The sequence below is a fragment of the Eumetopias jubatus genome, unplaced genomic scaffold, assembly GCF_037043125.1.
Source record: "Eumetopias jubatus isolate StellerSeaLion01/CBP00866 unplaced genomic scaffold, mEumJub1_p1.0 scaffold_6, whole genome shotgun sequence".
In the NCBI taxonomy this organism is placed as follows: Eukaryota; Metazoa; Chordata; class Mammalia; order Carnivora; family Otariidae; genus Eumetopias; species Eumetopias jubatus.
The window spans coordinates 148,336,006-148,362,968 of NW_028274812.1; the positions used below are offsets into that span (position 1 = coordinate 148,336,006).

General features: G+C 40.2%; 1 protein-coding gene and 2 pseudogenes across 1 annotated transcript; 2 read left to right on the forward strand and 1 right to left on the reverse strand.

Moving 5' to 3' along the window:
• Positions 1-10,049: 10,049 nt before the first annotated feature.
• On the forward strand, positions 10,050-11,012 carry LOC114199810 (olfactory receptor 10C1-like). Its single transcript, XM_028091816.1, has one exon. It carries the CDS (start codon positions 10,050-10,052, stop codon positions 11,010-11,012), a length of 963 nt encoding a protein of 320 aa, XP_027947617.1.
• Positions 11,013-19,542: 8,530 nt separating this feature from the next.
• On the forward strand, positions 19,543-20,382 carry LOC114199768 (histone deacetylase complex subunit SAP25 pseudogene; annotated as a pseudogene).
• A 3,871-nt stretch (positions 20,383-24,253) lies between these two features.
• Positions 24,254-26,058, reverse strand: LOC148164219 (olfactory receptor 2H2-like; annotated as a pseudogene).
• Positions 26,059-26,963: the final 905 nt, after the last annotated feature.

The following is a 26,963-nucleotide window of genomic DNA, read 5'->3' on the forward strand; positions in this document are numbered from 1 at the left end:
AATGAGAATGAAAACACATTGGTCCAAAATCTATGGGATACTGCAAAAGCGGTCCTAAGGGGGAAATATATAGCCATCAAGCCTCACTCAAAAAAATAGAAAAACCCTGAATTCACCAACTAACTCTACACCTAAAGAACTAGAGAAAAAGCAACAAACGATGCGTAAGCCACGCATTAAAAGAGAAATAATTAAGATTAGAGCAGAGATCAATGAATTAGAAACCAGAAACACAGTAGATCAGACCAATGAAACTAGAAGTTGGTTCTTTGAAAGAATTAATAAGATCGATAAACCACTGGCCAGACTTATCCAAAAGGAAAGAGAAAGGACCCAAATCAATAAAATTATGAATGAAAGGAGAGAGATCACGACTAACACCCAGGAAATAGAAACAATTATTAGAAATTATTATCAACAACTATATGTCAATAAACTCAGCAATCTGGATGAAATGGAGGCCTTCTTGGAAACCTATAGGCTGCCAAGACTGACACAGGAAGAAATTGACAACCTGAATAGGCCAATAACCAGTAATGAGATTGAAGCAGTGATCAAAAACTTCCTAAAAAACAAAAGTCCAGGGCCTGATGGATGCCCTGGGGAATTCTACCAAACATTCAAAGAAGAAATAATACCTATTCTCCTGAAGCTGTTTCAAAAAAAAGAAACAGAAGGAAAACTTCCAAACTCATTCTATGAAGCCAACATTACTTTAATCCCCAAACCAGGCAAAGACCCCATCAAAAAGGAGAATTTCAGACCAATATCCCTGATGAACATGGATTCCAAAATCCTCAACAAAATCCTAGCTAATAGGATCCAACAATATATTAAAAGGATCATCCACCACGACCAAGTGGGATTTATTCCCGGGATGCAAGGGTGGTTCAACATTCGCAAATCAATCAATGTGATAGAACACAGTAAGAGGAGAGAGAAGAACCATATGGTCCTCTCAACTGATGCAGAAAAAGCATTTGACAAAATACACATCCTTTCCTGATTAAAATTCTTCAGAGTATAGGGATAGAGGGAACATTCCTCAAGTTCATAAAATCCATCTATGAAAAACCCACAGCAAATATCATCCTCAATGGGAAAAGCTGAGATCAGGAACACGTCAAGGATGCACACTCTCGTCCCTATTATCCAACACAGTACTAGAAGTCCTAGCAACAGCAATCAGACAACAAAAAGAAATACAAGGTATTCAGACTGGCAAAGAAGAAGTCAAACTCTCTCTTTTCGCAGATGACATGATACTTTATGTGGAAAACCCAAAAGACTCCACCCCCAAATTACTAGAACTCATACAGCAATTCAGTAATGTGGCAGGATACAAAATCAATGCACAGAAATCAGTTGCTTCCTTATACACTAACAACGCAACTGTAGAAAGAGAAATTAGAGAAACGACTCCATTTTCAATGGCACCAAAAACCGTAAGATACCTCGGAATAAACTTAACCAAAGAGGTAAAGGATCTATACTCTAGAAACTACAGAACACTCATGAAAGAAATTGAAGAAGACACAAAAAGATGGAAAAATATTGCATGCTCATGGATCGGAAGAATAAACATTGTTAAAATGTCTATGCTACCCAGAGCAATCTATACCTTCAATGCCATCCCAATCAAAATTCCAATGACATTTTTCAAAGTGCTGGAACAAACAATCCTAAAATTTGTATGGAATCAGAAAAGACCCCAAATCGCCAAGAAAATGTTGAAAAAGAAAAACAAAGCTGGGGGCATCACGTTGCCTGATTTCAAGCTATATTACAAAGCTGTGATCACCAAGACAGCATGGTACTGGCACAAAAACAGACATATAGACCAGTGGAACAGAATAGAGAACCCAGATATGGATCCTCCACTCTATGGTCAAATAATCTTCAACAAAGCAGGAAAAAATATGCTGGAAAAAAGATGGAAAAAAGACAGTCTCTTCAATAGATGGTGTTGGGAAAATTAGACAGCCACATGAAGAAGAATGAAACTCGACCATTCTCTAACACCATGCACAAAGACAAACTCAAAATGGATGAAAGACCTAAATGTGAGACAGGAATCCATCAAAATCCTAGAGGAGAACATAAGCAGTAACCTCTTTGACATTGGCCACAGCAACTTCTTTCAAATACATCTCCAAAAGCTAGTGAAACAAAAGCAAAAATGAACTTTTGGGACTTCATCAAGATAAAAAGCTTCTGCACAGCCAAGGAAACAGTCAACAAAACAAGGAGGCAACCCACGGAATGGGAGAAGATATTTGCAAATGACACTACAGATAAAGGGCTGATATCCAAGATCTATAAATAACTTCTCAAACTTAACACCCAAAAAACAAATAAGTCAAAAAGTGGGCAGAAGATCTGAAAAGACACTTCTCCGAAGAAGACATACAAATGGCTAACAGACACATGAAAAAATGTTCATCATCATTAGCCATCAGGGAAATTCAAATCAAACCACATTGAGATACCACCTTACACCAGTTAGAATGGCAAAAATGGACAGGGAAAGAAACAACAAATGTTGGAGAGGTTGTGGAGAAAGGGGAACCCTCTTACACCGTTGGTGGGAATGCAAGTTGATACAGCCACTTTGGAAAACAGTGTGGAGGTGCCTCAGAAAATTAAAAATAGAGCTACCCTATGACCCAGCAATTGCACTCCTGGGTATTTACCCCAAAGACACAGATGTAGTGAAAAGAGAGACCATATGCACCCCAGTGTTCAAAGCAGCGATGTCCACAATAGCCCAACTGTGGAAAGAGCCAAGATGCCCTTCAACAGATGAATGGATAAAGAAGATGTGGTCCATATATACAATGGAATATTACTCAGCCATCAGAAAGGATGAATACCCAACTTTTACATCCACATGGATGGGACTGGAGGAGATTGTGCTAAGTGGAATAAGTCAAGGAGAGAAAGTCAATTATCATATGGTTTCACTTATTTGTGGAACATAAGGAAGAGCATGGAGGACATTAGGAGAAGGAAGGGAAAAATGAAGGGGGGGAAATCAGAGGGAGAGATGAACCATGAGAGACTATGGACTTTGAGAAACAAACAGGGTTTTAGAGGGGAGGGGGGTGGGGGGGATGGGTTAGCTCAGTGATTGGTATTAAGGAGGGTACATATTCATGGAGCACTGGGTGTTATATGAAAACAATGAAGCGTGGAACACCACAACAAAAACTAATGATGTATTGTATGGTGACTAACATAACATAATAAATTTTAAAAAAATAAAATAAAATACTTTGAAAAAATATGTATATAGTTATTGAATTTCTAGCTACATTAAAAATAAAGTATGGTTTCAAACTGGAAAAAAAAAAACAAAGCCAAAATGAAACACAAGAATAAAAAATAAAAATAGAAAAAATTAAAAAATAAATAATTTCAAGAAAGAGGGGATGGAAGGGGAGCTATAATCTCTGAGTGTGGACAAAACAGAGTGTTTCAATTTTTCCTGGGTGTATTTTGGTCTGTGTGTTAGAGGCCACTATGTCCCAAAATTACTAGGAAGGTAAAACTTTTATATATAAAAAGGAAAACTGAGTATATGAAACACAGGCTAAAATAAAGCATCTATCTATAAAAAATATAGTGTGTAAAAATACAAGTTCAAAAAGAGACTATGAAAAATGATTTGGTATAATAAATATCTAGTTGACATGAGGAGAAGGTATAAAGGAAAATACAGCAGGGGAAAACGTCATGAGAGAAGGGGGGAAAAAAGAAAGAAAGAAAGAAAAGAAAAGAAAAGGAGAATTATATCTGAAAAATAAACAGGCCATGAGGCCACACCTGGAGCTCAATATACAATTTTCCCCTGGTGTTGGAATTTTACAGTCCTGTGGGATCCAAAGGATTGTCATCCACCTGCTCTTCCATCCTGTCTTCTGGGAGAGGGGAGTGCTGGGCTGTTTCTCAGGTATCCCTGCCAGGGCGGAGTTGCCCCACACCTTGTCAGGGGGGTGGGCTCAGTGGAAACCGGATCCTCTTTTTGAGTTTTGTTCCCCGGGGCCTTCCTGCCCCTCTTCAGGGGATCAGAGCAAATATGGCCACAGCCAAACCTCTGGCCCAGGGCAGAAAATTTGGTCTGCCGTCTTTAATAAACTCTCCAGGACAAACAGTCTCCACTTCTGCTTGATCTGCTGAAAACCGCAGCCTCCGACGGTGCGTGCCCACTGCAACTCTCTCAGAAGTGTTTTCGGGGGCCTGGGAGTGTCTGCCCTTTGTGCTTCTAAAACCAGTAGCGGCTGTGGGCTCCTGTGCACACACCCAAAGCTCTGGAATCAGGTCTGGGTTCCGCCCTAAAGCCCTTTCCCGGCAGCTACTGCTCTGTGATTTTTTGCCCAGTCCCAAATTCAGGTTTCAGATTTTTTTCAGGCTGTTCAAGGAAACAGTGGATATCAACCCGCCGGGTTCACAGTCTCTGGCAGTCTGAGCTGAGGGTCTCTTCTTGGGCTTGCTGCCCATAACCTGCTTCCTGGCTCCAATGCTCAGACCCTCTACTGTTTCAGGAATCTCCTTTTGCTCTGTGTCCCTTGTAACCCGAGACCACAATGCCCTACCTAGAATTCTGCATTTTCATTTCCAGAGCCCCTTTCAGAGAGGGATTTCTCTTCCTAGAGCAGACAACTAAGATTTCCGATTTTGTGCTCCGGTGTTACATCACTTTCCAGGAGCCAGTTTATGGCGGCTCCCTCCACCTTCTGTTTATCTTCCAATATCTCCCCACAGTTTCACGACTCTGCAAGGTTTACCTTGCCAAAGGCAGTCACTTTTCTGCTTGTAAAGATCCAGATATATATTCTTACATCTCAGGCTGATTTTGTGGGTGTTCAAAATGGTTTGGTAGATATCCAGCTAAAATTCAGGGGACCAGTTGAAAAGGGGTCCCCTCCTCTTCCACCACCTTACCTTCCTCCTCCAATAGCTATTGGGCAACACGTTCTTTATGCTGAATTCCAAAGTTTGGCTATTCATGATATTTAACTATTGAGATTTCTGTCCTTTATGTTTATTTCTGTTGCTCTAAATGTTACCATTTACCATCAGACAGAACCTGCCCGTGACAATTCCTGAGAGACAGAATCAAATGTCTTCCCACACTCTCCAGTGAGAAGGTAATGTGCCTCCTGGAGGAAGGAGGAAGGGTATGGATCCAGAACAAGAAGAACTGAAATATAACATGTTCATACTCCAGTGTTTCTCAGTAAGGAGGAAGCCTTAACTATGTCACCCTGTGATTGACACAGTCTTGCACGCTTCTGTGGTGTGGGGAGAGGGGAGCATTTCAGGCATGGCTGGAGGAACATGATGCTCTCCCATGCGATGCACAGGCTTCCTGAGACCAGACGTGGCACTGACTACCACAAAAGCTTCTGGGCGCACAGTCTTAGTGGACTAGGAGACTTACATCATCTGGAGTGTGAGAGGTTGTAAGGTAAGGGCACGGAGCAGAGAAAGTCAGGGAGTGGCTTATCAGAAGCAACAAGCATCTTGTTTTTCCTTCAAATGTTATGATTACAGGTACATGGCACAACGGATGTCTTAAGAAAAAAGAGTTGTAGAAGATGGTGGATTAGTGTGAGCATGGTTAGCCAAGCCTGAAGCATTTTTCAGTGCTGACCATGACTTTAATCAGCTGCTTTCTCCTTTTCTGAAGAGTATAACTTACTCAGTTTACCCATTTCTGTCATAAGATTCCTGTGAGTTGTTTCTAAATTAATTATTGCACAGGAAATATCTGTTACTGCTGGGGAAAGAAATACCTGGATTCTCCTGCACACCTTAGTCCAATCAAATGATAAAATAGTTTCTGCTGCATCATGTTAAGACCTCACCTTGTTATCAGGTCCTCAGTGCAACGACTGTGGGGAAATTGTGGAAAGCAAGGGGTAACCATCTCTATAATCTGTAATGAGCCATTTACATAAATGGTATTTCCTATTAAGAAATTTCAGAAATGAAAATTTCATAATAATGAGGATTAATATTTACTGAGTGTTTCTTGTAGTGTTTCAGATAAATGTCTAATGACGTATAACATGTTTTCCTTTGGTTGATAGGAAAAAAGAAACATTTTGTTGTGAAAACAGAGATTCATAAGAGGCTGAGTCAGTCAAACAACATTTCTAATTATGTGGAGATGACCCAAAATGAATCACTTGTGCTGGGTTATTTCCAAACCGTAATGACATACGGAGTGATGTCTTTGGCTCTTAGGGCTGGGCAAGGCAGCACATGAGGCTGAGCCATTAAAATTGCCTTATTTCCCTCCTGTTTCTCTCATATATCCAACCGATACTGCAAGTCCACCTCAATATGTAAACCTTCAGAATCCCACCAGTGTTCAAGGGCCACTTAATCTTTATTACATTGAATAGGAATCTACAAATAGAATTTCTTCTTGGGCATGAAACTTCTATATCTTCAGATTATATGACAGTGCCATTTGCTTGATCATGGACTCTTAATCTGTTACTTTTATAGCCTGATAATAATATATAATATATTTATATATAAGATATAGAATATATTTATTTTGTATATAATATAACAATACAGACTGATAATAGAGACTATTCCATGCAGTGTCCTATAAATTCATTAACATGATGTTTGAAAAGACAAGAGGTTTTGATGCTGAAAAATTGCATTTTAAGGCCATTTCTTACCTTTTCCTCGTGGTTTGCCTCTACAGTTGTTTGCATTTTTAACTCCAAACAACACAGCAAGAAAGATAGGAAGTGCTTCATCATCCTTCCTTTACATGGAAGTAATGAATCAGAAACTTTAAGTCAAGAAAATGTGTCAGGTGAGAGACAGAAGCAATGTTCAAACCCAGTGGTTCTACTGGTTTGATGCTCTTTCTGCAGATGCCTGGAACCCGCTTCGAGTATCTCACTCTTTCCATAGCAGTGATTAAAATAAAATGTTCTTGGTATGTACACAAAGCTGGTCTCTACTACATGGACCTCAGGGTCTCCAGACTAAGGTCAGTGGAGAGCAACTCCTTAAAACAATAGGAAGTATAATTTTAAAAATCAAATTTTACCTGTTTCAGTATCAAGCCAAGTGACAGGGAGGGAGAAGAGAATCTGACTACTGTAGACTCAGAATGTTTAAGAAAATATTTTGGGTAGGGCGCCTGGGTGGCTCAGTTGGTTAAGCGACTGCCTTCGGCTCAGGTCATGATCCTGGAGTCCCGGGATCGAGTCCCACATCGGGCTCCCTGCTCAGCAGGGAGTCTGCTTCTCCCTCTGACCCTCTTCCCTCTCGTGCTCTCTATCTTTCATTCTCTCTCTCTCTCGAATAAATAAAAATAAAAAATAAAAATAAAAAAAAAGAAAATATTTTGGGTATAAAAAAAAAGATAAGTAACCATGATCTGTTTTCTTTGCTTCATCCTTCCCTGAATTGTCTTATTTCATTGGAACCAAACATATTAAAATTAATTACAATGCAAGGAAAATGTTGACAAATGCTTTAATATATGTATAAATGCATTATAATAGACTACTTGACATGTGAGCAACTTTTCCAATAGTCACATGCACTAGGACTCCCTGTCATCATGCAGAGTTGTTATTTCATATTTCCCAGTTTTGAATTGGCCCATTTGTTCCCATTCTTAACTTTGGGCACTTTTGCATAACTCAGTGGATATCCAAAGCAGTAGATTAAAATGATCCATAACAAAACCATTTTTTCCCAGGACATAATGTTCAGGTAACAGTTTTATGTGTGTATGTATGTATGTATGAATGTATGTATGTATTTTCTCCTGTTCTTCTCTCCATCATAGCAGGTGCATAAAACATGAAGAAGGGATGAAGATCGGGAGGGATGATTAGGGATAGTGATAAAAAATTCCACAAGAGGGAGTATATGAAGGTAAATCTATGGTGACATACACATGGACGCAGCCATGACTATGACCAATACTTACTGAGTACTGAACCACTTTTCTAAGTGCTTTTATGGGAATTAACTCACTTAATCCTCATAGCAACCCCATTAGGGACATACCACTATCATCTCCTTTAATAACTGGGAAAATTGAGGAAACAAATAGTTTAAGTAAACGTTAACTTTGACCCATCATTAGATGGCTGTATTAAGATTTGAACCCAGATAGAATACCTCCAAAATACACTTAATTCCTATGCTACCCAGTATGGATTTGAATGTGTGTGTTTTGTGTGTGGGTGTACAGATGAATGCGTATATGCAAAAATATACATTTTTGTACATATGTTTTTATGAATGCACCTAATATATTTGTCTATTCATAGTAACTTGGAACCTCAAAAAGCATACTTTTGTGTCATATATACTGGCATCAAATATAACTGTGGAATAAACAGTGGTGCATTCTAAACAAATGTAGTGTAAACCAGTCTCAAGTTATGTTAACGAACAGATATAGTCCAGAGCAATGGACGTGCAACCTCCTCGTTCTTCTGCCCTTTTCATGGCAAACATTGTTTAGAATCTTGCTTAATGACATTTCAAAAGAACAAGTCAAACAGCAGTACACCCCCCAAAAGAACGAAGAATGTTTTGTCAGGAATTCATAGGTATTAGGTAGAGAGACAAATAACTGTCACGTTTGGGACATTTGAGGGAGTTGAGATTTATCATAATTAACTTCAAAAAATAGACTCAGCACCCATGGGCAGACGTTCAGGCAGCTGGAGTAAAGCTTAGCTTTCCAGCGTTTCCTCATTACAGGAGAACTTATTCACTGGTAAATGAATTGGGTATAATGGTAAGTAAAGGTAGAGAAATACAATTCTGTGTCTGTGTCTGTGTCTGTGTCCAAGACTGTGCTTAGGAAGAAATGAGCAATTGATTGTCCTTGGAGTGGTGTGAGTGCTCTCATGGAGGTTACTGAGTGGTGGGAATACGTGGAGGGGTGTGCCCCTGCCTAGTATGGAGGTGAGGCAGAGCAGAAGTGGGAAAGAAGTTTCCAGAGAGGAGAAGACAGCATCCTGCAATCTGAGCACACTGGGCAGTTTACTGGGTGGACAGTCAAGGAGGCAGATGTAAAGCCCCTGCAAGAAAATGAGCAGAAAGAGAAGGAAATGCATGCAAGCAAGGCACACACTAAAAGCTGCTGGTGTGTGTGTAGTTGGATATACTGTAACATGAGGTCATTTGGTTAAGGGGTAAGATCAAAGTTTCTATCAATAGGGAGTGAGCCTATTCATGGATTTGCATGAATTACATGAACACATTTGAATTTTAACTTGAAGACAGTGGTAATTTCCATATAGCAAAGAACCCTATGATGGGGAAAGACTGTCAGATGAGAAGTATTAAAGGTAAGGAAGTTTGTCACCTTGAGCGGTGAATTCAGCATGCAGTGTTGACATGGTGTGAGTGGGTGTGAGGGTCCTCACATCTGGGCTTCTGCTGCTCTGAGCCCCAAACCCCCTTCCAACACCCAGTCCCCAGGATGCACTCTGGCTTCAATGCTCTGCATTACAGCAATTCTTTATACATTGAATGACCATTTAATTTCTGCTTTCTTTCACTAAATAAGTTCGATTTGGGAAGAAATGGTGTTTGTTTGTTTTTCATTGTTAAGTCTCGGACCTGAAGTAGTAAGTGCAGAATACTCTGTACTCAAAAAACCCTTGCTGAATGCATGTGTGAAGAACTCAGTGATAACAGAAACGGGAAGAAAAGGACCGGTGTGAGAGGACCTTTGTCTGGCAGTATTTGACGACTGATGAATGGAAGAAAGGAAGACAGAATTGAGCTGAAGTTCATTTTTTTTTTCAATTTCATGCTTGGTGACTAGGTTTATTTTTGAACAAATCAACTGGCATTGTGAACACAGAACAGGATTTGGGTTGTAAAGGTGTGAGGACAAGTGCAATTTCCAAACTTTTTGAATTTTAGAATTGCAGTTAAGAAATGTAACTCTGACTTACTAGAGCTCATTAAAGGCAATATAGAGATTTGCATTTATAGCTGAACAACACTTTCCTTGCTGTCCTCTCCCCCAGGTCATGAATCTCAGCTGCTCCCTGTGGCAGGACAACAGCCTGTCTGTCAAGCATTTTGCATTTGCCAAGTTCTCTGAGGTCACTGAACAGTGTTTCCTTTTATTCACCCTCATCCTACTCATGTTTTTAGCATCCCTCACAGGCAATGCCCTCATAGCCCTTGCCATTTGGACCAGCTCGGGCCTCCACATGCCCATGTATTTCTTCCTGGCCAACCTGTCTCTCTTGGAGATTGGCTACACCTGCTCAGTCATACCCACGATGCTGCAGAGCCTTGTGAGTGAGGCCGGGGGCATCTCCCGGGAGGGGTGTGCTATGCAGATGTTTTTCTTCACATTTTTCGGTATCAGTGAGTGCTGTCTTTTGGCAGCCATGGCTTTTGACCGCTACATGGCCATATGCTCCCCACTCCACTATGCAACCCGAATGAGCCGTGGGGTGTGTGCCCAGTTGGCACTGGTTTCCTGGGGAGTGGGTTGCATGGTAGGCTTGGGCCAGACCAACTATATTTTCTCCTTGAACTTCTGTGGCCCCTGTGAAATAGACCACTTCTTCTGTGACCTCCCGCCTATCCTGGCTCTTGCTTGTGGTGATACATCCTATAATGAGGCTGCAGTCTTTGTTGCAGCCATTCTTTGCATTTCCAGCCCATTTTTACTAATCATTGCTTCCTATGGCAGAATCCTAGCTGCTGTGCTGATTATGCCGTCACCGGAAGGCCGCCATAAAGCTCTCTCCACCTGTTCTTCCCACCTGCTTGTAGTGACGCTCTTCTACGGCTCTGGGTCTGTCACCTACTTGAGACCCAAGGCCAACCATTCACCAGGAATGGATAAACTCTTAGCTCTGTTCTACACAGTGGTGACATCCATGCTCAATCCCATCATCTACAGTTTACGGAACAAGGAGATCAAGGCAGCTCTCCAGAGAATCCTGGGTAAGAAAATAGTTTTGACTTGTGGGTAGATCCTAGAGGACCATGCAAATCTGCTCTTTGAAAAGATGCACACTCAACCCAAGAGTAAAGAAAAAAACAAAGTCAATGCTCTCTGCAACCTATTTCGTAAGGACCTTTTTAAATAATAGTAGCTATAATTTTAGCAACACCTCTCTACTCACAAACTTCTGATTGATAAATTCTGGAAGGAAGTTGGCTACCAAAGAATTTTAATTGCTGAGTCCAACACTAGACAGTTTTCCAAAATATGTCAGTCTAGGCTTACTGTATAGATTGCCAGATTATGTCTCAGAAGTCTGGACAATTCTCATTCTATACTCTTAGGCATTTTCTAGGCTTTGAGGGTCGCATCTGACTCTGCCCTGGTCTGTAGGGGAAGTGTTCGCACATATGTCTGTGCCACATGACTCTCAATTTCCTAAAACTACATGAAGCACATTATTTCCTTCCATAAAAAATGTTTCAAACACTTCAACCTTAATTAGAATTAATTCTTTCTGTGAGTTGCATGTACTATAAAAATATATAAACATGCCAAAAAAAGTAGACACATGTCTGAGGTATTTGTTGCAGAATATTAAAAGAAAAAAGTGGGAAATTGTTATCAAGAGTCTCCATGATGATAAAGAGGGCATGTTCTGCATGGAGCACTGGGTGTTATATGCAAACAATGACTCATGGAACACTACATCAAAAACTAATGATGTAATGTATGGTGATTAACATAACATAATAATAAAAAAAAGAGTCTCCATGGTGAAAATGTTTTTAAAAAGAAAATCAGGGGCACCTGGGTGGCTCAGTCATTAAGTGTTCTCCTTCGGCTCAGGTCATGATCCCAGGGTCCTGGGATTGAGCCCTGCATCAGGCTCCCTGCTCAGCAGGAAGCCTGCTTCTCCCTCTCCCACTCCCCCTACTTGTATTCCCTCTCTTACTGTCTCTCTGTCTCTGATGAATAAATAAATAAAATCTTAAAAAAAAGAAAAGAAAAAGAAAATCATATTTACATTCAAGGAGAAAACGAGAAAAATGAACTAAAAATAATTAACATAAATAATTTTAAAGATTGTTATGTAATTTACATAATTTGCATATGTGCAAATGAATTCTGACTCCATGTGTTTGGAAATCATCCACACACTTGCTCTGAAGAGAAATAACCTGTAGGCATCTGGAGAGGCATTGCCTGGGATGTGAGCACCTAGTTCTCAGGGAAGTGCTGTGATGTATGAGGGGTTGGTAACTACTCATGTAGTAGCTGTAATAGGACAGAGCAGAGGTCTGTGACTTAATCACTGTGTACGATGAATAGTCCTGGGTGTGATGGGCAGCCTGGTCCCCTAGTTAGCGATGCTGTATTGTACCCTTGATGGGTGCTGAGAGAGTAGCTCTCAAGTGTTCTCACCACACACACAATCACTGTGAGGTGAGGGGTGTGTTAATAACTTGATTGTGCTAATCACTTCACAATATAAATGTGTATCAAATCATCACATTATTTACCTTAAAGTCATGCAGTTTTACTTGAGATATAAATCTCAATTAGCTGGAAAAGATCAAAGAATGTGATAATTCTATCAGAGGATAATAGTGATGATCACCAAGATGTGTGTTTTGCTAGATATCTCTATTTTTAAAAAACTGCCCATCTCATTCAAACACCTAATTTATGTATAATATAAATATTAAAATATTTAATTGTGGCCATTCTTATTAAAACAAATATAATACATGCTTTTCAGAGCCAATGGATAAAATATATAAAAGTATAAAAATGGAGGGGGGAAAAGATGGGGGAGGAGTAGGGAACCTTATTCCAACCGGTCCCCTGAATTGAGCTGGATAGCTACCAGACCTCTCTGAACACTCATGAAATCAGCCTGAGATGTAAGAAGATAGAGCTGGATCTCTACAAACAATATCCCAGGCAGTTGGTTTCGAGGTATGAAGCGGGAAGCAGTGATTCTGCGGGCAGGTTTCAGAAGATAAACAAAAGGGAGCCTGGCCATGGGGATCCTACCCTGCCTGTGAGCCATAGCCTTCCATGCTAGGGACGGGGCACAGGCTCGCATATGGGTAGCATCAGGGAAAAGAATTTAGGGCAGTCCCCTGTAGGGAAACCCAGAGGGGTGAGGACACACCTGCGAACTGGCGGAAGCTGGTGGTTTTAGAAAGACAAAGGGGAGACACGTGCCCCGACCTGGATGCAAGAACTGGGAGCTCTGCTGAGGGTTGCACAACCCAGGACACTGCAGTTTACAGCAGCACAGACAGAAACAGATAGTGTGGCCTGGAGAGCTCACTGAAGAACAGACTGCAATCTCTCTGCTCTGAGACAGAGGGTTGGAAATGGTCTCTTCTGCTCTGACTAGAGACATGGAAAGCCACCAGAGAACAAAAGCCCTAAAAAACCAGTTTTCACTGAGCCCATCCCCTGCCACAGGGGTCAGGGCAACTCTGCCCAAACAGGGTTGCCTAAGTAACAACACAGCAGGCACCCCCCCCAACCAGAAGACAGAATGGAAGAACAAGAGGCCAACAACCCTAAGTTCCCTAGAAAACAGGTGCATCTTGCTTAGGTTGTGGTCAATAAGTTGGACTCTATACATTCCCTCAACCACCCATCAACAGAATGACTAGGAGGAGGAACTCCCAAAATAGGAAAGACTCAGGGATTATGACTTATGCCACAGATTTACAAATGGATTCATATATAACCAAGGGGTCGGAGATGGAATTCAGGCTAGCAATTGTGAAGATAATAGCTAGAATGGAGAAATCAACCAATGGCAACATAGAGTCTCTAAGGGCAGAAATGAAAGCTGAATTGGCAGAATTTAGAAATGCTATCAGGGAGATCCAATCTAATCTAGATAATCTAACAGCTAGAGTAAATGAGGCAGAAGAACGAAACAGTGACCTGGAAGACCATTTAATAGATAAAAAGGGAAAAGAGGAGGCCAAGGAAAAACAACTCAGAATCCATGAAAATAGAATCAGAGATATACGTGGCACCATGAAACGTTCCAATGTCAGAATTATTGGAATCCCTGAGGGGGTGGAGAGAGAGAGGACTAAGAAGATATATTTGAGCAAATCATAGCTGAGAATATTCCTAATCTGGGGAATGAAACAAACATTCATGTCCTAGAGGCAGAGAGGACCCCTCCCAAGATCAAGGAAAACAGGCCAACACCCCGGCATGTAATAGTAAAACTTGCAAATCTTAGAACCAAGGAAACCATCTCAAGGGCAGTTAGGGGGAAGAGATTCCTTACATGCAGAGAGAGGAACATCAGAGTAACATCAGACCTATCTCTTTAGTAAGCCAAAAGGCCTGGAAAGCCAGAAAGGCTTGGCAAGACATATTCAAGGTACTAAACGAGAAGAACATGCAGCCAAGAATACTTTATCCGGCAAGGCTGTCACTTAGAATGGATGGAGAGATGCAGAGCTTCCAAGACCAGCAGAAACAAAGAATATGTGACCACTAAGCCGGTCCTGCAAGAAATATTAAGGAGGGTCCTATAAAAGGAGAAAGACCCCAAGAGCGATATACAACAGAAATTTACAGGGACAATCTGTAAAAACAACATCTTCACAGGCAACATGATGACAATAAATTCATATCTTTCAATAATCACTCTCAAAGTGAATGGCCTGAATGCTCCCATAAAAAGGCACAGGATTGCAGATTGGATAAAAAGACAGGACCCATCCATATGCTGTCTACAAAAGACTCATTTTGAACCTAAAGATACATCCAGACTGAAAGTGAAGGGCTGAAGATCCATCTTCCATGCCAGCGGACCTCAAAAGAAAGCTGGGATAGAAATTCTTACATCAGACAAATCAGATTAAAAAAAAAAGACTGTAGTTAGAGACACAGAAAGACATCATATCATTCTTAAAGGGTCTATCCAACAAGAAGATCTAACAATTGTAAATATCTACGCCCCCAACATGGGAGCAGCCGTCTACGTAAGCCAACTGTTAAACAAAATAAAGAGTCATACTGATAACAATACATTAATTGTAGGAGACCTCAATACTCCACTCTCAGCAATAGACAGATCACCTAAGCAGAAAATCAACAAAGAAACAAGAGCTTTGAATGACACACTGGACCAGGTGGACCTCATAGATATATACAGAACATTCCACCCTGAAACAACAGAATACTCATTCTTCTCAAGTGCACATGGAACTTTCTCCAGAATAGACCACATACTGGGTCACAGATCAGGTCTCAACTGATAGCAAAAGTTGAGATTATTCCCTGCATATTCTCAGACCATAATGCTTTAAAATGGAACTTCACACAAGAAAAAATTTGGCAAAAAGTTAAACACTTGGAAGATAAAGACCACTCTGCTCAAGAATGTTTGGGTCAAACAGGAAATCAAAGAAAACCTTAAACAATTCATGGAATCAATGAAAACGAAAACACATTGGTCCGAAACCTATGGGATACGGCAAAGGCGGTCCTAGGGGGAAATACATAACCATCCAAGCCTCACTCAAAAAAATAGAAAAATCCCGAATTCACCAACTAACTCTACACCTTAAAGAACTAGAGAAAAAGCAACAAATGATGCCTAAGCCACACATTAGAAGAGAAATAATTAAGATTAGAGCAGAGATCAATGAATTAGAAACCAGAAATACAGTAGATCTGATCAACGAAACTAGAAGTTGGTTCTTTGAAAGAATTAATAAGATCGATTAAACCACTGGCCAGACTTATCCAAAAGAAAAGAGAAAGGACCCAAATTAATAAAATTATGAATGAAAGGGGAGAGATCACGACTAACACCCAGGAAATAGAAACAATTATTAGAAATTATTATCAACAACTATATGTCAATAAACTCAGCAATCTGGATGAAATGGAGGCCTTCCTGGAAACCTATAAGCTGCCAAGACTGACACAGGAAGAAATTGACAACCTGAATAGGCCAATAACCAGTAACGAGATTGAAGCAGTGATCAAAAACCTCCCAAAAAACAAGAGTCCAGGGCCTGATGGATGCCCTGGGGAATTCTACCAAACATTCAAAGAAGAAATAATACCTATTTTCTTGAAGCTGTTTCAAAAAATAGAAACAGAAGGTAAGCTTCCACACTCATTCTATGAGGCCAGCAATACCTTAATCCCCAAACCAGGCAAAGACCCCATCAAAAAGGAGAATTTCAGACTGATATTCCAGATGAAGATGGATTCCAAAATCCTCAAGAAAATCCTCACTATTAGGATCGAACACTACATTAAAAGGATCCCACCACGACCAAGTAGGATTTATCCCAGGATGCAAGCGTGGTTCAACATTTGCAAATCAACCAATGTGATAGAACACATTAATAAGAGGCGAGAGAAGAACCATATGGTCTTCTCAACTGATGCAGAAAAAGCATTTGACAAAATACAGCATCCTTTCCTGATTAAAACTCTTCAGAGTATAGGGATAGAGGGAACATTCTTCAAATTCATAAAATCCATCTATGAAAAACCCAAAGCGAATATCATCCTCAATGGGGAAAACCTGAGAGCCTTTCCCTTAAGATCAGGAGCACGTCAAGGATGCCCACTCTTGCCACTATTGTTCAACATAGTACTAGAAGTCCTAGCAACAGCAATCAGACAACAAAAAGAAATACAAGGTATTCAGACTGGCAAAGAAGAAGTCAAACTCTCTCTTTTCACAGATGACATGATACTTTATGTGGAAAACCCAAAAGACTCCACCCCCAAATTACTACAACTCATACAGCAATTCAGCATCGTGGCAGGATACGAAATCAATGCACAGAACTCAGTTGCTTTCTTATACACTAACAACGCAACTATAGAAAGAGAAATTAGAGAAACGATTCCATTTACAATAGCACCAAAAACCATAAGATACCTCGGAATAAGCCTAACCAAAGAGGTAAAGGATCTATACTCTAGGAACTACAGAACACTCATGAAAGAAATGGAAGAAGACACAAAAAGATGGAAAAACACTCCATGCTCATGGACCAGAAGAATAAACATTGTTAAAATGTCTATGCTACCCAGAGCAATCTATACCTTCAATGCCATCCCGATCAAAATTCCAATGACATTTTTCAAAGTGCTGGAACAAGCAATCCTAAAATTTGTATGGAAGCAGAAAAACCAGTTAGAATGGCAAAAATTGACAGGGCAAGAAACTACAAATATTGGAGAGACTGTGGAGAAAGGGAAACCCTCTTACACTGTTGGTGGGAATGCAAGTTGGTACAGCCAGTTTGGAAAAAAGTGTGGAGGTGCCTCAAAAAATTAAAAATATAGCTTACTCTATGACCCAGCAATTGCATTCCTGGGTATTTACCCTAAAGACACAGATGTAGTGAAAAGAAGGGCCATACGCACCCCAATGTTCATAGCAGCAATGTCCGCAATAGCCAAACTGTGGAAAGAGCTGAGATGCCCTTCAACAGATGAATGGATAAAGAAGATGTGGTCCGTATATACAAGGGAATATTACTCAGCCATCAGAAAGGATGAATATCCACCATTTACACTGACATGGATGGTACTGGAGGAGATTATGCTAAGTGAAATAACTCAAGCAGAGAAAGTCAATTATCATATGGTTTTACTTATTTGTGGAACATAAAGAATAGCATAGAGGACATTAGAAGAAGGAAGGGAAAAATAAAGGGGGGGAATTGGAGGGAGAGATGAACAATGAGAGACTATGGACTCTGAGAAACAAACAGGGTCTTGGGGGGGGTTGGATAGCCCGGTGATGGGTATTAAGGAGGGCACGTACTGCATGGAGAACTGGGTGTTATATGAAAACAATGAAGCGTGGATCACCACATCAAAAACTAATGATGTATTGTATGGTGACTAACATAACATAATAAAATAAAAAATATATATATAAAAATTAAAATTTAATTCATTTCTATTCCTTCCATGCAGGAATAACCAATGTACATATTTGGTTTATTTTATTTTAGCCTTTTGCTTTCTGCTTACCACACACACACACACACACACACACACACACACACACACACACACACTGAAGTCCCTTCTCATGACAGATTATGTTGTCAAAACATATATATTATTTTGAAAGCAGTTGAAAATATTTTAAAAAAATCAAAAACTAATGATGTACTATATGTTGGTTAATTGAACATAATAATAATTTTAGAAAGTACCAAAAATGCATCTTCTCGACTATTTAGTGTTTGTTTTAAATATCTACCTTATCATGAATTAACTTATCATCCATGTTTTCATTATTAAATACTGCTGAATGTTAGTAATAGTGAGAAATTCTTTGCTAACTTTGATCCTGAAACCCTCTGCCCTTTGGTTTCAAAGAGGCTTTGAAGTGCATTCTCTTCAGCACCAGCTCTGACAGCAGCACCAACCATAGGATAACCACCATTTACTGGATTCTGAATATATAAAAGGGCAGCTCAAGCTCCTTCAATATTTGACCTTAAAAACCACGCTTGTACTATTGTTCACATTCTCACAGGTGGAGACCAAGGAACAGAGGCTGGAGTTCCTCACCCCCAAGAGTCAGCAAGGACCAGCATCGGCCACAAATTCCAGGAAAGTTTATTCCATTAATTCTGATTCTCTGTGTCCTCTTTCCCCAGGATCAATAAGAGTTGAAAAGACCAGAGAATGTCTCTGCTGGGAAGGGACAGCCTTGGTATTCAGCCTAATTCCTAACATGTGAGATTTTTTCCGAAGGGGTGATTTTCTTTTCCTTTTTTGAAAGCCTTTCCTCTGGTTTTAATCAGCATATGCAATGTAAAGAGTAACTTCTGATTTCTATTTAAGAGTAATCCCAAAGAAAACCTAAATACATTTGCCTACTATCTTTAAAGTACACACATAAACTGCTTACCTCTTGTTTACCTAAAAATCCAGTCACCAGCATGTTTTCTTAGAGCAAAATTCTCAAACAAATAGATTTTTAGAATGTGCTAAGAAGTTTATTTGATTCAATAATGGATGAACCGGCAGAAGATCAAAGCCAGGTGGTCCAGGGCTGAACAATAAGGAAATATGGGCAGAGAGAGAGAGTTTGAAAAGGCATTTATTAATTTTATAAGTCTTAGAGTTATTTTCTATACCAAGTTACAAAACTGTAACATACCCTCAGCCTGTCTCCTTACAGAATGGACAACCAGGACTCTTGGTTTGCCAACTGTCTGCAGAGCGCCAAGCCTGACCTCTGCCTGTCTGGGTAAATAAGGGTTAATTGAAGCCCAACCAGCCCCTCATTGACAGGCAGCCAGGGGCTGCTTTCCTGCTGTGCCCGCAGAGCTTAGTGCTTGCCGCAGAGATCTCAGCCACTAGGTACCTGCCCCTTACAGGAAACCTCCACACGTAACAAACATACCAAGGACATGCAAGGTGTGGACTTTTTTGGATCCTGATTTGAACAAACCAAAGATAAAAAGACATCTTTAAGGGAGCGCGCGCCACGTGGCCCGGAAACGCGCTGGGCGGTGCCGTGGTCGCGAGGCCCTGAGAGCCCGCAGCCCCGCTCCCAAAGGCCTTCCTGCACCCGGAGAGCGCAGCTGCTGCCCTGGGCCCCCCCAGGCCTGGCTGCCGTGCAGTCCCCGGGAGCCCCAGGCGCCCTTCCCCCCCACATGGCCTGGGAGGTGGCCCCCTCAAGGATGACCGTGCTAGCCCCGTGGCACCCCCGCTACAAGGCTAAAGCAGGACCTCGGCTGGTGTGGGGGCCCAGCTGTGCGTCAGGCGCCTCCTTCTCAGGCCGGACCTTGTGTCCTCCCTCGTTCTGGCCGCTGTGTGAGGCAGCCCCAGGCCGGGACCTCAGGCCCCTGGCCCCAGCCACAGGGTATCAGAACGGAGAGCATGCGCCCAGGGATGCAGGGTTCCCGGCGGTGTGCCATGAAGCTGTCTTGCTGTCAGACCCGCTGCTGCCCTGTGGGCAGCGGGTCCCCCTGTACCTGTCGGAGGCCTCTCAGCAGGTCACGGGCTCTCTGAAGCTGCTGCTCCCACCCCCTGTCATGTCTCCCTGGGTCCTCCGCACCCCATCCCCGGGCTGCTCCCCTGCCTGGCTCAGTGGGCCTGAGCTGATCGCCCTCACTGGCCTCCTGCAGATGAGCCAGGGGGCTCCGAGACCTGCCTCCCCGGGGGCTCCCATGCCCCCTGCTGGCCCCCCAGACCCTGTGGCTGATCACCCAGGCCCCAGGGGCAGCCCCAGCTGTTCTCATTGCACTGACCCATCTGTCCCACGAACCCCAGACGCCCGTTGAACGTAGATAGCTCTTTTGTGGGTTGAGTGGGATCCCCTACTCCCCCAGGCAGGTTCTGTTGACAATAAAGCAGTGTTTTGGTTTGCAAAAAAAAAAAAAAAAAAAGACATCTTTAAGACAGTTAAGAAAATATAAACATGGGCTGATGGATTATAATAAGAAAATATTGTTCATTGTCATTCTAAATTATTTACATTTGCAATGATATGATGCCTGTGATTTACTTTCTTTTTTTCTAAGTTACAGCAAAAAAAAACTGTGGGAGGAAATATTTGAAACAAAATTGGCGTGATGTTGATAATTGTTAATGTTTATCTTACCTTCTCTTACCTCTGTTTCCTATGCCTGAAATGTTCACACATAAAGAACAGTCATACTTTGTTACTGATTTTATCTTGATTTCATTTTTCTCAGATAAAATGCTTCTATGCATTTAAGTTTTGAAATGTGTTCAGACTTGCTTTGTTATTTGCTATGTGGTCAGCCTGTTGTGGGTGTTCTGTGTATGCTCGAAAAATGATCATGTGCGCTTGTTAGCTGTGGTCTTCTCTCTGTATTTATGAGGTGAATTTCGCTGTGTTGTTCAGACTTCCTGCGTACTCCCTCACTTGTGTGTGTGTGTCTTTTCTACCAATGATTCATCCAACTCCAGCTGTGGATTTCTCTATTGCCTTTGCTATTTGTCAGATTTTGCTTCATATTTGGAAGCTATGTCACAGGATGTTACAGGGTGTATGCAAGTCCAGGAGTATTGTAACTTCCAGGTTGATTAAATATGTTATCAGGATGAGACTTCCTCCTTATTCTTGGTGATAGTTCTCCCTTAAACTCTCTTTCACCTGGTATTAGCACGACTGTGTGGGCTTTCTTTTGGCCACCGTCTAGGGTATGTCTTTCTGTATCCTTTACACTCATCCCCAAATGTAGTTTTTATCTTAGTCTCCAAAAAAATGTACTATGAAAATGTTTGTGTTTATTTGGACAGTTTAAGCCATTTACATTTATATAATTTATAATAAAATTTATACACATACTTTATGTAATATAATTTATGTAATTGCTGGAGTTGATAGCTATGATTTTTCTATGTGATTTCTATTTGTCTGATTTATTGCTTGCCTTTTCTTCTATTGCAATTATATTTTTATAATTAATCAAATAGTTTTATGATGACAGTTTCTTCACCTTCATGCTTGTTAGCAATACATTAGTATATAATTCTTCTAGTGGCTATCTCAGACATTCCAAGATACATCTTTGATCTGTGATAGGCTGAAGTAAGTTAGTGCTTTTACCAATAAATTTGTTTTCTCCAGTGATTCTGGGTGATTTCTAGTCTATGCTGTTAAATGAAAAAAACAACCCCTAGGATAGACAGGGCCAAATCTTTCAGACCTACCAGGTGAAAATGACAAACTAATGAAGTATTTTTCTAAGATTATATTCACTGATCACATAGAGTAAAATAAGAAATCAATAACAATATAAGAGCCCCCCAAAAAGAGATATCATTCACAAAATCACAGTCAAACATCCCATGAGTTTGGATTCTACAGACCACATTCCTAAATAATTTCAAGTTACAGAATCAATAGAAATTAAATTTACAAAGGATTTATAACTAAACTTTCACAAAAATACATAATGTGTGGCTTGCAACAGTACTTAAAGGGAGTTTATAGATTTAAATGCAGAAAAATTTTGCATTCGCAATTAATTTTTGTAGTTTTTAATGGGCACACCTTTTTTCACAGAAGGATTCCGTGGGTAGTTACCAACCACATAGGATCACTAGTGTGAAAGTTCATAAAAACTAGTGTATAACAACAAGAATGTTTATTGTAGCATTGTTGCAAATAAAAAATTTGAAACAATATAAATATTCTTAACTAAATACAATGAGATACATGCATATAATTAATCTCAATACTTTTGTGAATAGCTCTTAAAGAAACCAGTGTAAATGGAATATTATGCAGCCATCAAAAGGAATGAGATCTTGCCATTTGCAACGACGTGGATGGAACTGGAGGGTGTTATGCTGAGTGAAATAAGTCAATCAGAGAAAGACATGTATCATATGACCTCACTGATATGAGGAATTCTTAATCTCAGGAACAAACTGAGGGTTGCTGGAGTGGTGGGGGTGGGAAGGATGGGGTGGCTGGGTGATAGACATTGGGGAGGGTATGTGCTACGGTGAGCACTGTGAATTGTGTAAGACTGTTGAATCACAGATCTGTACTTCTGAAACAAAGAACGCAACATATTTTAAGAAAAAAGAAAAAGAAGAAGATAGCAGGAGAGGAAGAATGAAGGGGAGTAAGTCAGAGGGGGAGATGAACCAGGAGAGATGATGGACTCTGAAAAACAAAGTGAGGTTTCTGGAGGGGAGGAGGGTAGGGGGATGGGTTAGCCTGGTGATGGGTATTGAGGAGGGCACATTCTGCATGGAGCACTGGGTGTTATGAACAAACAATGAATCATGGAACACTGCACCAAAACAAATGATGTAATATATGGTGACTAACATAACAATAAAAATTAAAAAAAAAAAGAAACCAGTGTAGGTGATGCATAGAGTTTAATATTATTTCTGTAAATTTACAAACACCAATATTTATATATTTTTTCTTTAAAATATTTTTAAATGTTTTTGGAAAGTACAAAGAAACTGGTAATCATTCCTCTAGGTATAACTGCTAAAATGTAGAAAATATATGGAAAATAATAAAATTTTTCATCTTAGTGTGGACATAAGGATATCATTTTTATTAGTTTTTTCATTTATTACCTACTTGAAATTATAAGGTTTTAAATGATTTGGATAATCATATTGCTGGTTAGATATTTGGCTGCCCTAATCCTTCAGTGAAAAAATTTTATTTGAATATGAGCCCAGTTAATCAAATTTCAATCAAATGTCAATTACATTCTATCTTATGAGCAGAAAATACAAACAATAGTTTGTATAGACAACACCTAAGGTACCTTATCAATATCTTATTACTAACTCATGTTTTTCTTCTCCAGTGTGGCTTTTTTTTACCATTCCATTCAACTTACTAAATTCTGCTAGTTATTTATCTAATTGAAATGATTCCTTAGGATTAATGTCCATTAAAAGCATTTATTATTTAGAAAACCACATTTATAAGACAATAACATGTGGCAAGTATGTCTAAGCAGGCTCCAGAATTAAAGCCAATAAGGATTTTGATAATATTTTGTAAACCAATAACTTCTGTGAATCTAGGAAAAACAAGGCCAATATTTTCAAATTTTAAAAATTACCAACCTCTTCAAGTAAATTTTTATATTCAATATAAAGAAAACAATTTTATAAATTCTATGCAGTTATAATATCAATCAGAGGGAATATTACATATGACAAAGACAATCTTTTTTTGGTAAATAAATCTGCTTACTTTTCTGAGATTTAAATATTCAGATTTAATGACAGTACTTAAAATGTGTTTGCATATTTGTCTTAGATTCAGATATAGCACTGAAGGGTCACTCAAAGGAGATTGAGACCTACTCTGTGGTGACAAGAGATGCATAATAGAGAATTATTGAGTCTCATGGCCCATTTTCCTTGGTGGCTTTCTCTGTGGGTGGGAGAGGTCAGAAAAAACCCCTGAGTGTACTTACTCCCAGATGCTCTTCTGCATGCACAAGAGTCAACAATACCCTACATAAGGCAAACTGTAAGGTAGCTGTGGGTTTGCAGGCCCTTACACACAGGGGAGCTACAGGTGGAATGAACAGCTGCTGCAGAGCTGTGTCCTCAGGTAGACCCAAACTGGCACACTTGTGACCAGAGCTCTCCTTCCAGGAGCTGGAAGATTTACTTCCATGATGAGACACTAGACTTTCCATAATTGTTCAGGCATGGCATTAGTTAATTACTAGAACAATAACTCCAGGATTTATGAAAGTATAATTCAGTTACACATGCACATGCCTATAAACATTTATTTATTTATTCATAGAATCTTTACAAAATAACCAGAAAAAAAGGCATGACATTTTCAGAAGAGAAAAGAAGGGTTTAGAATAGTAACTTCAGAATACCATTGAAAGAAAAATTCACATCTATTTTATTTAGGAGATTAAGCTGTGATCCTTATAAATGCCATGAGAACAAATAATTAGATGATGTTGAAAGTCCTCAGTCTCTGGGGGATTGCATGAGTGTATTTCACATTTCCCCCTATTGGGAGTCTCTTCCCAGCAATCTTCTCAGAGCCCACTTAACCTCTTTGTTTCTCAGGGTGTAAATCAGAGGATTAAGTGAGGGTGTCACTACAGAATAGAAAGGGTGAGGAATTTACTGTGGTTCTGTGTGTAGTTGCTCTTGGGTTGGATGTAGACAGAAATTGAAGTCCCAAAAAACAAAACCACAGCAAGAAGATGGGACCCACAGGTCCCAAATGCTTTCCTCCTGCCTTCCCCGGACTTTATCCTCAGCACACTCCCAGCGATGCATCCACAGGAGACCAGAATAAGCCCCAGAGGTATAACTAAGTAGAGGACACTTGCTACAGAGAGCTCATTTTCCAGGAAGGTTGTGTTCACACAGGCAATTTTAATCAGGGCAGGCTCCTCACACATAAAATCATCAACTCTGTGGTGGCTGCAGAGAGGCAACTGGAAAACAAGAATGGTCTGAACCGTAGACTCCACAAAACCACTGATCCAGGCCACAGCTGAAAGGTGCCAGAGAAACTTCGGGTGCATGATAACGCCATAGTGGAGTGGTCGGCAGATGGCATTGAAGCGGTCGTAGGCCATCACAGCCAGGAGGATGTACTCCGTGGAGCCCAGCCTCAATGCAACGTAGAGCTGAATCACACACCCAGTGGGGCTGATGGTCTTCTCAGGGCCCTTGAGATTCCACAGCGTCTGTGGAACGATGCTGATGATGAAGCAGAGGTCCAGGAAGGAGAGATTAGACAGGAAGAAGTACATAGGCATGTGGAGCTTGGGGTTCAAGTTTGAGACCAGTATGATTGCTGTGTTCCCCACCAGTGTCAGAACATATATGATAGAGACAACCAGAAGGAAGATCGTCCCCAGCTGGGGCTGGTCAGAAAAACCCAGCAAGATAAAACCTGCTGGACTGCTAAAATTTGTCCCTTTCACTCCTTCTTAATTGTGAGTCACCTTTCTTTGTCATTCCTGTCCTCTTCCTATGGGGAAAAAAATCAGATATCATAACCATTGGAAAAGTAACAAACTGAGTAAAATGGGCATTTGGACACTGGACTTATAGAGAAACAACAGACAAGGATAAAATTATGCAAATAAAAAATATAATAAGCTAACTTGTTAGGCAGACAGACAAAACCCACAGTCATGAAAACATTAAAGGCTTTGAAAGGAAATATAGAAACATAGAATACACATTACAATCATTTTCCAAAACAGATTTGAACTGTGTATCAAACTATGTGAAGATCAAATACATAGACCATCAATGCACATGCTGTGAAAAGGCAAAGAAATTGAAAAGATGATTGTCTTATATATACAGATACATGATAGACAATAGATGTAACAGGTAAATTAAAAGATACATCTAGTGAGCAAGGATCTGAGAGAGAAGGTGTACAGAATTGGAGACAGAAAGATTAGTTAGAATTTTCATACAGGAACAGCAAGACATGCTTATGATTAATATTCATTCTTTTCCTACGAAGCCAATAATGACTGACCTGATAGCAGCATTAAGGAGAACTTCTGTGATCCCCCTATCTGAGTCATAGGTCTACTGTTTTTATGAATACTGCTTTCTAGAAAATTCTAATTCATGGTCCCGCACAAGGAAGCTCTCTCCGCAGAGACACCTATGCTTTCATTACAAGATGACATGAATTCGGCCATCTAATGTAATCCACTGACATTTCATAAAATAAATTGCGTAAAATTCATCAGTGTCCTTTAAACTATTAGTTTGCACAGATTAGGAAATATAATTATAAACATTTGTCCCTCTGAATGGTCAGTTCTGGGGTTTCCAAAATGACTGTGGTAGATGGATTACCTGTGGGGTCAAATACGAACAACTTTCTTACAAATAAAAAACAAATAAAAATCTCCAATGAAAATTTCTGATTTTCTCTTAAATACATTGACTAGAAAATAAAAACATATTTCTTAGCGCCCTCAGCCCTTATACCTGATCTCATGCAATCATTACATAATTCAGTTTAAAGGGAATAAGTTGTTTATTTTCCTCTGCACCTGGGGCAACAATCAGTTGCATTTTGAACTTTTGTTGAGAGGAAACCATTATCAACCCTTCTTCCAGAATTGTAACAAAAGGAGGAAACACACTGGTAGTCACAGTGTTTAGCATTTGTTTCCCTGGCCAAGTACTTTGGTGCTAAAATCAAACCCTGAATACCCTGGCGCCCCCAAAATGACCATGGCTTTAGCTGCTGGGCTTCCTTGCCCGTACAGTAAGGAGGGAAAGTCGGGGCTGCTGTGTGTCTATGACAAAGACAGTGCGTGAGTGGCCTCACTTCACGTTGTTTTCCGGGGCATTTCTGTTCCAAGAATAACCATTATTTTCCAAGGAGACTCCCACTGAAACAAACTGCTTTCACATTTCTCTTAACCAAGATGCTGATGAGGGGATTTACATCTGTAAAGAGAAGGAGGTAGTC

Excerpts from the sequence above, each read along its gene's own strand:
- LOC114199810 (XM_028091816.1), top strand. The coding sequence starts at position 10,050 with ATGAATCTCAGCTGCTCCCTGTGGCAGGACAACAGCCTGTCTGTCAAG.